This window comes from Gymnoscopelus microlampas (assembly GCF_963454915.1).
Source record: "Gymnoscopelus microlampas genome assembly, chromosome: 3".
NCBI lineage: Eukaryota > Metazoa > Chordata > Actinopteri > Myctophiformes > Myctophidae > Gymnoscopelus > Gymnoscopelus microlampas.
This window is the reverse complement of record NC_139940.1, coordinates 25,314,919-25,328,398: the sequence shown is the minus strand read 5'-3', so window position 1 is coordinate 25,328,398 and position 13,480 is coordinate 25,314,919. Positions and strand designations below refer to the sequence as shown.

The 13,480-nt window shown below is 39.0% G+C and overlaps 1 protein-coding gene across 1 annotated transcript; it reads right to left on the bottom strand.

The window, feature by feature from the left end:
• Window positions 1–2,432: 2,432 nt before the first annotated feature.
• Window positions 2,433–7,961, bottom strand: LOC311038599 (piggyBac transposable element-derived protein 2-like; the record flags this gene model as incomplete). The annotated part of the gene is made up of 3 exons (XM_084048171.1): window positions 7,783–7,961; window positions 7,195–7,662; window positions 2,433–2,459 (listed from the first exon to the last, which is right to left on the bottom strand). The coding sequence occupies exons 1-3, from the start codon at window positions 7,909–7,911 to the stop codon at window positions 2,433–2,435; spliced, it is 624 nt and encodes a 207-aa protein (XP_083904297.1). The 5' UTR covers window positions 7,912–7,961.
• Window positions 7,962–13,480: the final 5,519 nt, after the last annotated feature.

Here is a 13,480-nt window from a genome sequence, read left to right as displayed (position 1 = left end):
TTGCAAAAATGCATCTACACAGATATTTTTGAAATACAGTATAGTATTTAAGTGGTTAAACTGTTCCTCATTTTGCTGGGGACCCCCTCAAAGACCCCTGGGGGTCACCAGACCCCACTTTGAGAACCACTGGTTGAGACAACAGTCATAAGATGTTCAGAACTGTACCATAAAGAGATGAATATCACATTTCCACTCTGACATGTCCTGTCACCAGGGGCTCTCAAGTCTCTCAAACTAGTTGGGGTAGATTGTAGCACTACACTTTTATGTTATTTTGTCAACTCAGTTATCTGATTTATGACCATTATGATTATGACTTATTTTTTTGTGGTGTGGGAAAGAAACACATTTGGGAAATTAAAGTAAAAAAAAACTGTTACATAATTTTGTATTTGGAATACACATTTTGTAAACTATTTTTAGAATAAATAAATATGCTCATTATTATTCTGGGCATGCTTTTCACATTCATTTTGCAACATTATCATGTGACTTGATACTGACCATAAGACTGACATGATACTAACCATGATTCTGACATGGTACTGACCATGATACTGACATGATTCCGACCATGATACTGACCATTTACTGACATGATTCTGATCATGACTCTGACATGATACTGACCATGTTTCAGACCATGATACTGACCATAATACTGACATGATACTAACCATGATTCTGACCATAATACTGACATGATACTAACCATAATACTGACATGGTACTAACCATTATACTGACATGATTCTGACATCAATGCATTGGGCGCTTAAAGTTAAATATCTCCAAAACTACAAATGATTTCAAAGAAAAAATCTCAAGCATGCATGTCCACAGTAAGGTGGAATTTTTGAACTGTGAATGGAGTTTCTAGGTGAAAGTGTTTTTTTGAGGTCCCAAAATCGTTCATCGACCTCCATTATAAATCTCTGAAATTTTAAAGGAGTACAATTCTAAAACTATTAAACATTTCAAAGATTCCTTTTCAGGCAAACATGTCCACAGTAAGATGAACATTTTAAAGTATGAATGAGGTTACTAGGCGTAAGTATGTAGTTGTAAGCCTGCTTTTAGATGTCCATTGTCGCATTGACAATGCATTGGGCGCTTAAAGTTAAATATCTCCAAAACTACAAATGATTTCAAAGAAAAAATCTCAAGCATGCATGTCCACAGTAAGGTGGAATTTTTGAGCTGTGAATGGAGTTTCTAGGTGAAAGTGTTTTTTTGAGGTCCCAAAATCGTCCATCGACCTCCATTATAAATCTCTGAATTTTCAAAGGAGTACAATTCTAAAACTATTAACTTCGTTTCGGTAGTGACACAATGGTGTCACTACCGAAACGAAAAAAAAATTACTAAGTCCAGAGCTCGATGAATGTTAGGGACCAAAAAAAAAGTCACTACCAATCAACTTTAAATTGCCTGAAACATACTCCTAACAGGTTTTTGGGGGATTTTTTTTTTTTTCGTTTCGGTAGTGTCACTACAGAAACGGAAAAAAATTGACTAAGTCCAGAGCTCGATGAATGTTAGGGACCAAAAAAAAAGTCACTACCAATCAACTTTAAATTGCCTGAAACGTACTCCTAACAGGTTTTTGGGGGATTTTTTTTTTTTTTTTCGTTTTGGTTGTCACTACCGAAACGGAAAAAAATGTACTAAGTCCAGAGCTCGATGAATGTTAGGGACCAAAAAAAAGTCACTACCAATCAACTTTAAATTGCCTGAAACGTACTCCTAACAGGTTTTTGGGGGAACAATTTTTTTTTCTTCGTTTCGGTAGTGTCACTCCCGAAACGGAAAAAAATGTATTAAGTCCAGAGCACGATGAATGTTAGGGACCAAAAAAAAGTCACTACCAATCAACTTTAAATTGCCTGAAACGTACTCCTAACAAGTTTTTGGGGGATTTTTATTTTTTTTCGTTTCGGTAGTGTCACTACCGAAACGGAAAAAAATTGACTAAGTCCAGAGCTCGATGAATGTTAGGGACCAAAAACAAAGTCACTACCAATCAACTTTAAATTGCCTGAAACGTACTCCTAACAGGTTTTTGGGGGAACATTTTTTTTTTCGTTTCGGTAGTGTCACTACCGAAACGGAAAAAAAATTACTAAGTCCAGAGCTCGATGAATGTTAGGGACCAAAAAAAAAGTCACTACCAATCAACTTTAAATTGCCTGAAACGTACTCCTAACAGGTTTTTGGGGGAACAATTTTTAGCCGCTAGCTGAAAGCTGGCGGGTCTATATTCACTCTGACTCTGACCCGACATATTTCCGACATGTATTGAACACTTTTTTTGCGTGATTGGCTGTCGCTTAAGCCAATGGGATACGTTCCCATACTCTGAACGGCCGGCCTCGTCCTCCCAAGCTATGGGACTAGACACGCCTTTGACTGCCTATGAAGACAGTCTTCTAGGGCTGGCTGATTTTCCAGAAGAGCTGAAATGAGCAATGAGCAAATGAAAAAAAACGTCTAAAATATTCTAAACCCACTATAGCAATCTGGTAATATCAGGCTACATATCACTTAAATGTCAGAGCTTAACTCGGCATGTAAATATGATATACATGTGTTAATGTGAAGTGGATTCCTTCCAGCGCTAGCTGATTTTGGCTAATAGTAACAGCAACTAACTAACCGTTTTTAGCCAAACGCGGTCATGTCCGCTCTCCATTAGTTCTCGACGCAAGTCGCGTTATTACACCCGTAATTTTCATGTATTGTACATCCCACAATAAAATGTATTAACCATGTTATGGTTTCTGTCCATTACAAATGTCACAAGACACGAAGGAGACGAGGCAGTGTGTAGCTAAGCCACGGGTAGCGTTAGCATGCGGCTAACGTTAATGTTACACAACGCAGCTGTCGTCACTCAAACGGCTACGTTAAACATCTTATCAACAACCTGTATGAACGTTAGTGTGGTCAATGTCATCAATGCTAACTAATTAGCCCGTTGAACAGTGTTATTTTGGTGTCTTTTGTGGCTTTCTGTGACATTGTAGCAACTCAGAGTGTTAAGTCACACGGAATTGAATAGCTTAGCACTTCCGGTCGTTCCTTCACAATAAAGGTTGCAATCAATTGAAAATAGCCGATCTACAAGCTCTCAATGCGTCGCGATACACACAATATACACATCTTTAGAAAACAGCTGATCTACAAGCTCAAAACAACTCGCAAAGCCACACGTGTACAAGTATATAGGGATAAAGTGGTTAATGCAGGTTTTGTAATAATTATACACATCTACAGTTTACTAAAGGACAATATGCCTCTGAGATGTAGTGGAGTAGAAAATTGCAGATACTCCAGTACAGTTAAAACCCCTCAAATTTGTACAGTACTTCAGCACAAACAAATTCACATTATCTACCTATCCATCAGGATAACATGAATATGCTGATGGATAAGCTTATTACCATGGATAAGCTCACAACGCGTCGCGATGCAACACGTTGTGAGCTTGTAGATCAGCTATTTTCAAATAGCCTTGGTATAAAATAGGGCTAAAGTGGTTAATGTATGTTTTATAATGTAATAATTTATATCTGTAAAGTAACTAGTAACTCAAGTTTTCAAATAATTGTAGTGGAGTAAAAGTACAATATTTGGCTCTGAGATGTAGTGGAGTAGAAGTACAAGTACTGAAAACTGGAAATACAACAGTAAAGTCAAAATTGTACTTAAATACAGTACTTGAGTACATGTAGTTACTTTACACCACTGATGACATGCCTGTCTAAGACAAGTCCCAGAGTATTCCTAAAACTGTATATATCTGTAGGCTATTTTCATTTATTTATTATTGATCCATTTTATTTTCTTGCTTAATATTTTCTTTTCTTCATTATATCTATTATATGTAGAACCATCTGTGGTACAAGTTCCAACAACATTTAGCTGCTTGTATCTTTATGAGTCAGTAACAAATAAAGCTTCTTGCATTCTGCACAATCCTAATGTTGTACTTCACTGCAGAAGGACTTGTTTTGTACCACAATAGGTAGGCTAGTCCTATACCAGTTACTTATTTTTATTTTAATGTTAAGACATTTATGCTTGAATGACAGTGATTAGGCCATAACATGTTACAGCACTATAAAAAAACAAGAAATGACAAAGTCATAATATAGCCGCAAAATGTCATATTGACGTATGCCATTTTTTTGCAGAGTTCTTCTACATTGCAGTATTGATACTTCAATTTGAGTAGTTGGGGGGTGGGGGCACACACACAATACAGCTGCTAATAATATGAATGTCAAATCATATTTATTCTTGTTTTCTTTCAAAAGGACATATATTTTTTCAAAAGTTTTTTTTTTTTTTTCAACGGCAGATTGGGGGAAAAAAAGCCTGCCGCTAGCGGCTATATTATGACTTTAGTCATTTCTTGTTTTTTTTCGTTTCGGTAGTGTCACTACCGAAACGGAAAAAAATGTACTAAGTCCAGAGCTCGATGAATGTTAGGGACCAAAAAAAAAGTCACTACCAATCAACTTTAAATTGCCTGAAACGTACTCCTAACAGGTTTTTGGGGGAACAATTTTTTTTTCTTCGTTTCGGTAGTGTCACTCCCGAAACGGAAAAAAATGTATGAAGTCCAGAGCTCGATGAATGTTAGGGACCAAAAAAAAAGTCACTACCAATCAACTTTAAATTGCCTGAAACGTACTCCTAACAGGTTTTTGGGGGAACAATTTTTTTTTCGTTTCTGTAGTGTCACTACCGAAACGGAAAAAAATGTACTAAGTCCAGAGCTCGATGAATGTTAGGGACCAAAAAAAAAGTCACTACCAATCAACTTTAAATTGCCTGAAACGTACTCCTAACAGGTTTTTGGGGGATTTTTTTTTATTCTCGTTTCGGTAGTGTCACTACCGAAACGGAAAAAAAATTACTAAGTCCAGAGCTCGATGAATGTTAGGGACCAAAAAAGAAGTCACTACCAATCAACTTTAAATTGCCTGAAACGTACTCCTAACAGGTTTTTGGGGGATTTTTTTTTTCTTTTCGTTTCGGTAGTGTCACTACCGAAACGGAAAAAAATGTACTAAGTCCAGAGCTCGATGAATGTTAGGGACCAAAAAAAAAGTCACAACCATCAACTTTAAATTGCCTGAAACGTACTCCTAACAGGTTTTTGGGGGAATTATTATTTTTTTCGTTTCGGTAGTGTCACTACCGAAACGGAAAATAAATTACTAAGTCCAGAGCTCGATGAATGTTAGGGACCAAAAAAAAAGTCACTACCAATCAACTTTCGTTTCCGTAGTGACACAAAAACGTTTCGGTAGTGACACAATGGTGAAAAAAAAAATACTCCACTACAAAGCACTACCAATAAACTCTAAATTGCCTGAAACGTACTCCTGACAGGTTTTTGGGGGGACGATTTTGGCCTCCACACTTAGTGATTTTTTCGGATTTAACTTTCGTTTCGGTAGTGACACAAAAACGTTTCGGTAGTGACACAATGGTGGAAAAAAAGATTACTCCACTACAAAGTACTTAGCCTGGCTCCAGCCCGTGAATCACTAGCCACGTCCATTAAAAAAATATGTTCAGGCGATTCTGGTCTGGTGACGCTCTCATAGGAGGTCTCAGCCTCGGTTGAAAATCTGATCGACGAATCGGGATCGGGATAATCCAGTATGAACCAATCGCCAAAAAGTCTTTGAAAAAAAAAACTTTGGCCACGCCCCCATCTCAGCAATCGGCTGCATTGAGAGGGCTTTTTCAGACTGAATAATGGAGTGAAACGAAATGAAAATTCAGGCTGAGTGTCAGGCTACAAAGTACTACCAATCAACTCTAAATTGCCTGAAACGTACTCCTAACAGGTTTTTAGGGGGACGATTTTGGCCTCCACACTTAGTAATTTTTTCGGATTTAACTTTCGTTTCGGTTGTGACACAAAAACGTTTCGGTAGTGACACAATGGTGAAAAATAAATTACTCCACTACAAAGTACTACCAATCAACTCTAAATCGCCTGAAACGTACTCCTAACAGGTTTTTGGGGGGACGATTTTGGCCTCCACACTTAGTGATTTTTTCGGATTTAACTTTCTTTTCGGTAGTGACACAAAAACGTTTCGGTAGTGACACAATGGTGAAAAAAAAATACTCCGCTACAAAGTACTACCAATCAACTCTAAATTGCCTGAAACGTACTCCTAACAAGTTTTTGGGGGGACGATTTTGGCCTCCACACTTAGTGATTTTTTCGGATTTAACTTTCGTTTCGGTAGTGACAAAAAAACGTTTTGGTAGTGACACAATGGTGAAAAAAAAAATTACTCCACTTCAAAGTTTAGGGGGGACGATTTTGGCCTCCACACTTAGTGATTTTTTCAGATTTAACTTTCGTTTCGGTAGTGACAAACTTTCGTTTCGGTAGTGACCCAATGGTGAAAAAATAAATTTACTAAGTCCAGAGCTCGATGAATGTTAGGGACCAAAAAAAGTCACTACAAAGTACTACCAATCAACTCTAAATTGCCTGAAACGTACTCCTAACAGATTTTTGGGGGGACGATTTTGGCCTCCACACTTAGTGATTTTTTCGGATTTAACTTTCGTTTCGGTAGTGACACAAAAACGTTTTGGTAGTGACACAATGGTGAATAAAAAAATTACTCCACTTCAAAGTTTTGGGGGGACGATTTTGGCCTCCACACTTAGTGATTTTTTCGGATTTAACTTTCGTTTCGGTAGTGACACAAAAACGTTTCGGTAGTGACACAATGGTGAAAAAATAAATTTACTAAGTCCAGAGCTCAATGAATGTTAGGGACCAATAAAAGTCATTGCAAAGTACTACCAATCAACTCTAAATTGCCTGAAACGTACTCCTAACAGGTTTTACGGGGGACGATTTTGGCCTCCACACTTAGTGATTTTTTCGGATTTAACTTTCGTTTCGGTAGTGACAAACTTTCGTTTCGGTAGTGACCCATTGGTGAAAAAATACATTTACTAAGTCCAGAGCTCGATGAATGTTAGGGACCAAAAAAAGTCACTACAAAGTACTACCAATCAACTCTAAATTGCCTGAAACGTACTCCTAACAGGTTTTTTTTGGGGGGGGGGGATTTTGGCCTCCACACTTAGTGATTTTTTCGGATTTAAAATGACAGATGGTAAACAGATCTTGAGTCTTACCAGAATGAGAGAGGATGCAAGTTGTGCCTGGAAGAGTCTGAGTTTCAGGACGTCTTTCCGTGGGACCTTGAGAGCTTGGCACTCCCGTTTGTAGATCAGCCAGGCGTTGACCACAGCAAAGTAGATGGTCTGCCAGAAGATGTACATGTACCAGCGACGGGCTTTCAGAGGGAACTTGTACAAGGCTGTGAAGGAGTCCAGCAAATCCACACCGCCCATGTTCTTGTTGTAGAGTCCCGCGATGTATGGCCTTTGAACTTCGATGTAGGTCTTTCTGGCCTTGTCCCAGCGGTGAGTAACATCCACAGGGTCCACTCCAGCAAAGGATGAGACAAGAGTGACTGTCCTGCTGTCAAACCACTTGACCACAACAATGCTCTGGTCCTTCTCGACTCTGTAGTCAAAGGCCCCCCTCCCCTTCTTCTTCAAGCTTTTGTCATCTTCGAGGGTGAGGTTTGGTAGGCGGACCTGTGTGATTGAATGAAAGAATGAATGGTTTTATTAGTAAGTTGTACAGAAGCACACATACAAAAGCAATATGAAAAGGATTACCAAAAGCATATAACTTGTTATCATTGTGGTCATTACCTGTCTTGCTGTCCCCGTGTAGTGAATGCCGCGAGCAAGGAGCCTCTCTACCAGTGGAGCAGAAGTGAAGTAGTTGTCTGCGTATATCTTGTATTTCTGCCCGCTGGGCAGTGTCGAAGCAAGCTTCATGACGACATCCCCTGACAAGCCAAGTTCAGATTTCGCTCATACGCCATCGATGCTCCCTTGGTAAACGTCAAAGTCACAGATGACGCCACTGATCCCCGTTTTGACCCACACTTTCAAGCCCCAGGGGTGTGGCTTGCCTCTCATGTACTGCTTGATGGAACTGAATCTTCCCTTGAATGGAATCATCATCTCATCCACAGAGTTATGCTCTTCTGGAACCACCTGTAGGCACTTCTCTCTGAACAAATCCAGCCATGGTCGGAGTTTCCAGAGTTTGTCCTTCTTGTCCTTCTCTGGCACGGTCAAGTTGTCAACCAGATGTAACAAGGTCAACAAAGACTGAAATCGGTTGCGTGGCATCACATTTTTTGCAACCAAGAGGGCCCAACGTTGACCAAAAGCAACAAGTATGAATCATGCTCTAATTTAAATTTGGGACATATATTTCACAATAATAACATACAGTATATACATGTTCTAGACATTGTAATGTTCACCAAAACAAATATTACAGGCATATTACTTACGTTTTTGTGAGGAATATCTTCCAGAGAAAAAAGAGATCTGTTCCAACAGAGATTTTTCAAGTTGCAGAGATGCTCATAGGCCTGCGTCCTGCGTCTCTGACGCACCATATTGAAAAAGGACGCATTCATGGCACCGTCTTGCGTCCATGGGACGCACTACAATTTAGCGGAAATTACCGCGGATTTGAAGGCCATCCGTGGATTTCAAAGCCGTCCGCGGATTACAAGGCATAGTGCAGAAAACAAGAAAAATCTCGGTAAAACACCGCCGTATGGAGAAGTATTCTCTCTCTGTCTCAGGGCAGTGCGAGTGCTGCTAGAGGGAGAGAGTCAGAGTGCTGCGCAACTTACAGCTCAACTTCAAAGCAAGTTAACGATGGCTCGTTGACCCCAATTTGACCACTAGGCAATCAACACTGAACAGCACTAATTAATGGCAGCTGTGATTCTTGTGTCTTTCCGTGCAGCCAGATATCAAATAATTCCCTGTAGAGCAGGGGTCTTCAGTGTTTTCAGGCCAAGGACCCCCTAGTTGAGAGAGAGATGAAGCAGGGACCCCCTCTATATTGTATAAAATTGTGTTTCAGATAAACTTTTGCTGCTCTTTTTTCCCTTTACACACCTATAACTCCAAAAATAGCCGATCTACAAGCTCACAAGTGTGAGCTTGTAGATGTGCTATTTTTGGCTAAAGTTCTCCTCAGAAAAGGGATACTAGGATTCAAGTGGTTAATGTAAAAAAAAAAATCAAGTACTACAAGTACTACAAGTACTAGTTGTCGGATTTGGAATTGTGTACTTTTCTTTCAGATACATGTACATGAATATAACCATATAAGATGAAACACGAGTTAAACGCTGTGCATTTTTGTGGGACCCATAAAATGTCCCTGGGACCCATCTAAAAGACCACCCTTGCATCCCAGGACCCATTACATTGAAAACCTAGCAACATCACTGAAGTTGTGATGATTCCTGCCTCTATGGGGGGTATTTATATGCAAATATCCTGGCCAATGGCATTGTAAGACTAAACAATAGGACCCAATGAGGATTTAGAGGTGAAAAAATAACAGAAAAACAAATTATTTAAACTCCTTTCTTTATAAAATATAATTGTTGCTCTAAAGCATCTCTGGGTCTTAGAGGGTTAAACATTTCAAAGATTCCTTTTCAGGCAAACATGTCCACAGTAAGATGAACATTTTAAAGTATGAATGAGGTTACTAGGCGTAAGTATGTAGTTGTAAGCCTGCCTTTAAATTTCCATTGCCGCATTGACAATGCATTGGGCGCTTAAAGTTAAATATCTCCAAAACTACAAATGATTTCAAAGAAAAAATCTCAAGCATGCATGTCCACAGTAAGGTGGAATTTTTGAACTGTGAATGGAGTTTCTAGGTGAAAGTGTTTTTTTGAGGTCCCAAAATCGTCCATCGACCTCCATTATAAATCTCTGAACTTTTAAAGGAGTACTATTCTAAAACAAAGATCCCTTTTCAGGCAAACATGTCCATATTAGGATGAACATTTTAAAGTTTGAATGGGGTTTCTAATCTATATATGACATTTTGAATCATTACAGTCAGTTCACCTTCTTTTGGGTCTTGAGTCGAACCAATTACTCCCGCGGAGACATCAAATTTCTCTTTTGGGCCTTGAGTCCCAAGACTCAAGGCCCAAAAGAGAAATTTGATGTCTCCGCGGGAGTAATTGGTTCGACTCAAGACTCTTTTGGGTCTTGAGTCTTGGGACTCAAGACTCAAATCCTGGAAATGGCAAATCAGCATGTGTGGGATTTGAAGGTGCAAGAGTCAGGTAAAAGTTGGAAAAATGTCCAAGTTGGATTTGAACTGGGAACCTTCCGGTTGCAAGCCCTGTATCTTAACCACTGCACCACAGTGATTCTTACTGACTTTGTTCACTTGCGTGTTCTTCACTAAAAGATTAGATAAAGGTGCAGGAGTCAGGTCAAAGTTCAAAAAATGCCCTTGTTGGATTTGAACCAGTAACCTTCTGGTTATAAGCCCTGTATCTCAATCACTACACCACTGTAATTCATCCTAATTCCGTTCACTTGCATGTTCTTCATTGAAAGGTTAGATAAAGGTGAAACAGCCACGTAAAAGTTGGAAAATATTCCTTGCTGGTTATGAACTCAGAACCTTCTGTGTGCAAGGCCTGTATCCTATCCACTGCTCCACCATGGTCCATAGTTTCTCTAGTCTCTTGCAGGCTGTTCACTGAAAGATTAGATACAGACCACAAGAGTCAGATAAAAGTTGGGAAAATGTCCTGGTTGAATTTGAACCGGGAACCTCCTGGTTGCAAGCCCTGTTTCTAAACCACTGTACAGTAAGATGAACATTTTAAAGTATGAATGGGGTTACTAGCAGTAAGTATGTACGATTAGTAGCCTGTACTCGTTTCCCTTTAAATGTCCATTGCCGCATTGACAATGCTACTAACCATGATACTGACCATGATTCTGACCATGATACTGACCATGATTCTGACCATAATACTGACATTATGCTAACCATTATACTGACATGATAATGACCATGATATTGACATGATACTGACCATGATTCTGACCATGATACTGACCACGATATGGTGCTGACTATGGTGCTGCTGACTATGTTTAATAACTATGGTACTGACTATGGTGCTGACTATGGTTAATGACTATGTTGCTGAGCTTGGTGCTGACTAGGTTAATGACTATGTGCTGACTATGGTACTTGAGTACTATAGAGATGACTATAGATATATGACGTACATGACTAGAGATGACTGTAGAGATGATGATAGTAATTGGCTATAGAGCAGTGTAGATGTTATCAGTCATTTTAAAATTCTGTTTTAGTCCAGTTTCAATCGCCCTTGGTAGTTTTTATAATATTTAATCAACCTCATCCTGTTTTTGTTTAGTCAAGTTTTAGTCGACTAAAAGTCGAGCATTTTAGTCTTTATCTTAGTCCAACAAAACATTAAGTATTTAGTTTCATTTTAGTCAACAAAAACGGTTTACATTTTAGTCTAGTTTTAGTCAATGATAACTCTTTTAGTCTACTTTTATTCCATGAAAACTTTTGATTTTACCACACTGATCCCAGTACAACCCAACACTAAGCACCTGGTTATAGAACCAACGTCCAGTTCTACCAACTGATCCCAGTACAGCCTGACAACACAGGGGGTCTGGGACCCTAGCATCCCTATTCTGAGGGAAACATTTGCAGAAAATAGCAGATCTACAAGCTCCCTATTTTTGGCAAAGAGATTTGGTGTACAGGGAAAAGAGAGTGAGCCAAGTACAGAGCCGAATGTCAAGTTTACTAAGTATTGAGGGTTAAGTGGTACATTTCTGAAAATCAACATATTAATAGAAAACATTATGTGTAAACAAACAAACAAACAACATGAATTTACACATCACTGATGATAGTGTTGTCAAATAAGTCTATGAAGCTATCTATGAAATCTATTAAAAGGTTTGATCTGCAATACAATTTTATACAACATGTAGCGGGGGTCACTGCTTCATCTCTCTCTCGGCTAAGGGGTCCTTGGCCTGAAAAACGTTGAAGTCCCCTGGTATAGAACCAATACCACACTGATCCCAGAACAGCCTAACAAGACACCTGGTTATAGAACCAATGTCCAGGTCAACCGACTGATCCAAGTACAATACAACAAGACAACACCTGGTTATAGAACCAATGTCAAGTTCAAAAGCTGAAATTTTGTTTTTATAGTAATTGGGACATTCTGTTCCCAAATAGCAAAGAGCATTTTTAAATAGAAAGATGATAGACCGACTGTCCCCATATGAGGACATCGTTTTTTTGCATCCTGTGCAAAGACAACGTTTAGTTATTATACTAATTAAGTCCTACTAATCCCAAATAGTTAGGAGAAATAAGAAATGCACACCAAACAAAAGTTCTGCGGTCCCAGGAGGTTAAGCATAGGCTGCATCAGTCTGCAGAGCTGTCCCACTGGTGAGTATTGAATTAGGCCAGGGACCCCCCTCTATATTATATAAAATTGTGTTACAGATTAAACCTTTTTTGTTTACTTGGTCTGCTCTTTTTTCCCTCTACACCTATACCTCTTTGTCAAAAATAGCAGATCTACAAGCTCTGCTATTCTGCTATTCTGCTAATAGATATTCTGCTAATAGATCTGCTATTTTTGGCCAAAGTTCTCCTCAGAAAAGGGATGCTATGGTTCAAGTGGTTAATGTAAAAAAAAATCATATCACACAAAGATTTGGCGGACCCCTGTAGTAACTCTGAGGACCCCCTAGGGGTCCCGGACCCCCTGTTGAAGACCTCTGAATTAGGCAATGGTAGATTTAGACGTTTGTACAAATATAGGTTGGTTATTATTAATAGTAATGAGTTGACTATACACACATTCCCTTTGTGTGTGGCTTACATTCTTAACTCTGATTCTGTTCATTCCACCCACCCAAAACCTGGATGTAAAATATCAAGATAATTACTAAATAACTGAAGCATTTATTTGGTGCAGTACAATAGAGAAATAGGGTCCATTCCCCCTGCTTGAATATGGAAAATTATATGCCGTTTCTATTTCTGTGGCAGATAATTGCATATCTGTGAATTGGCTGTTAGTGATAGAGAGTAGATTGATATTCTGCATGCTATACTGGATCCGTCTCAGCTCAAAGAGCAGGCTGGGCCTGCAGCTGTAAAAAGCAGGTGTCTGTAGAGCTAGACAGTGTCTGGATTCACAATGGCCACTGCTGGTAGCCACTGATAAAACCTTAAAGAGAGTACTAGCTTGAAAAGGGCAAGGTTGATGGAAAAACTGCTTCTACCCATATATTATTATTATTATCATTATCATTATTATTTACACATTTTAGAGGTTGCTCTATGAGCCCATTCAAACAAAAAGACCAAAAAGGCTAAGGTGATCTTTTTTTATTACAAAATAATGTGACTACAGGCAAACAAAACGGATTCAATAAAAGGCTAAAATATAGACAGGAAATAGCTGCTTAA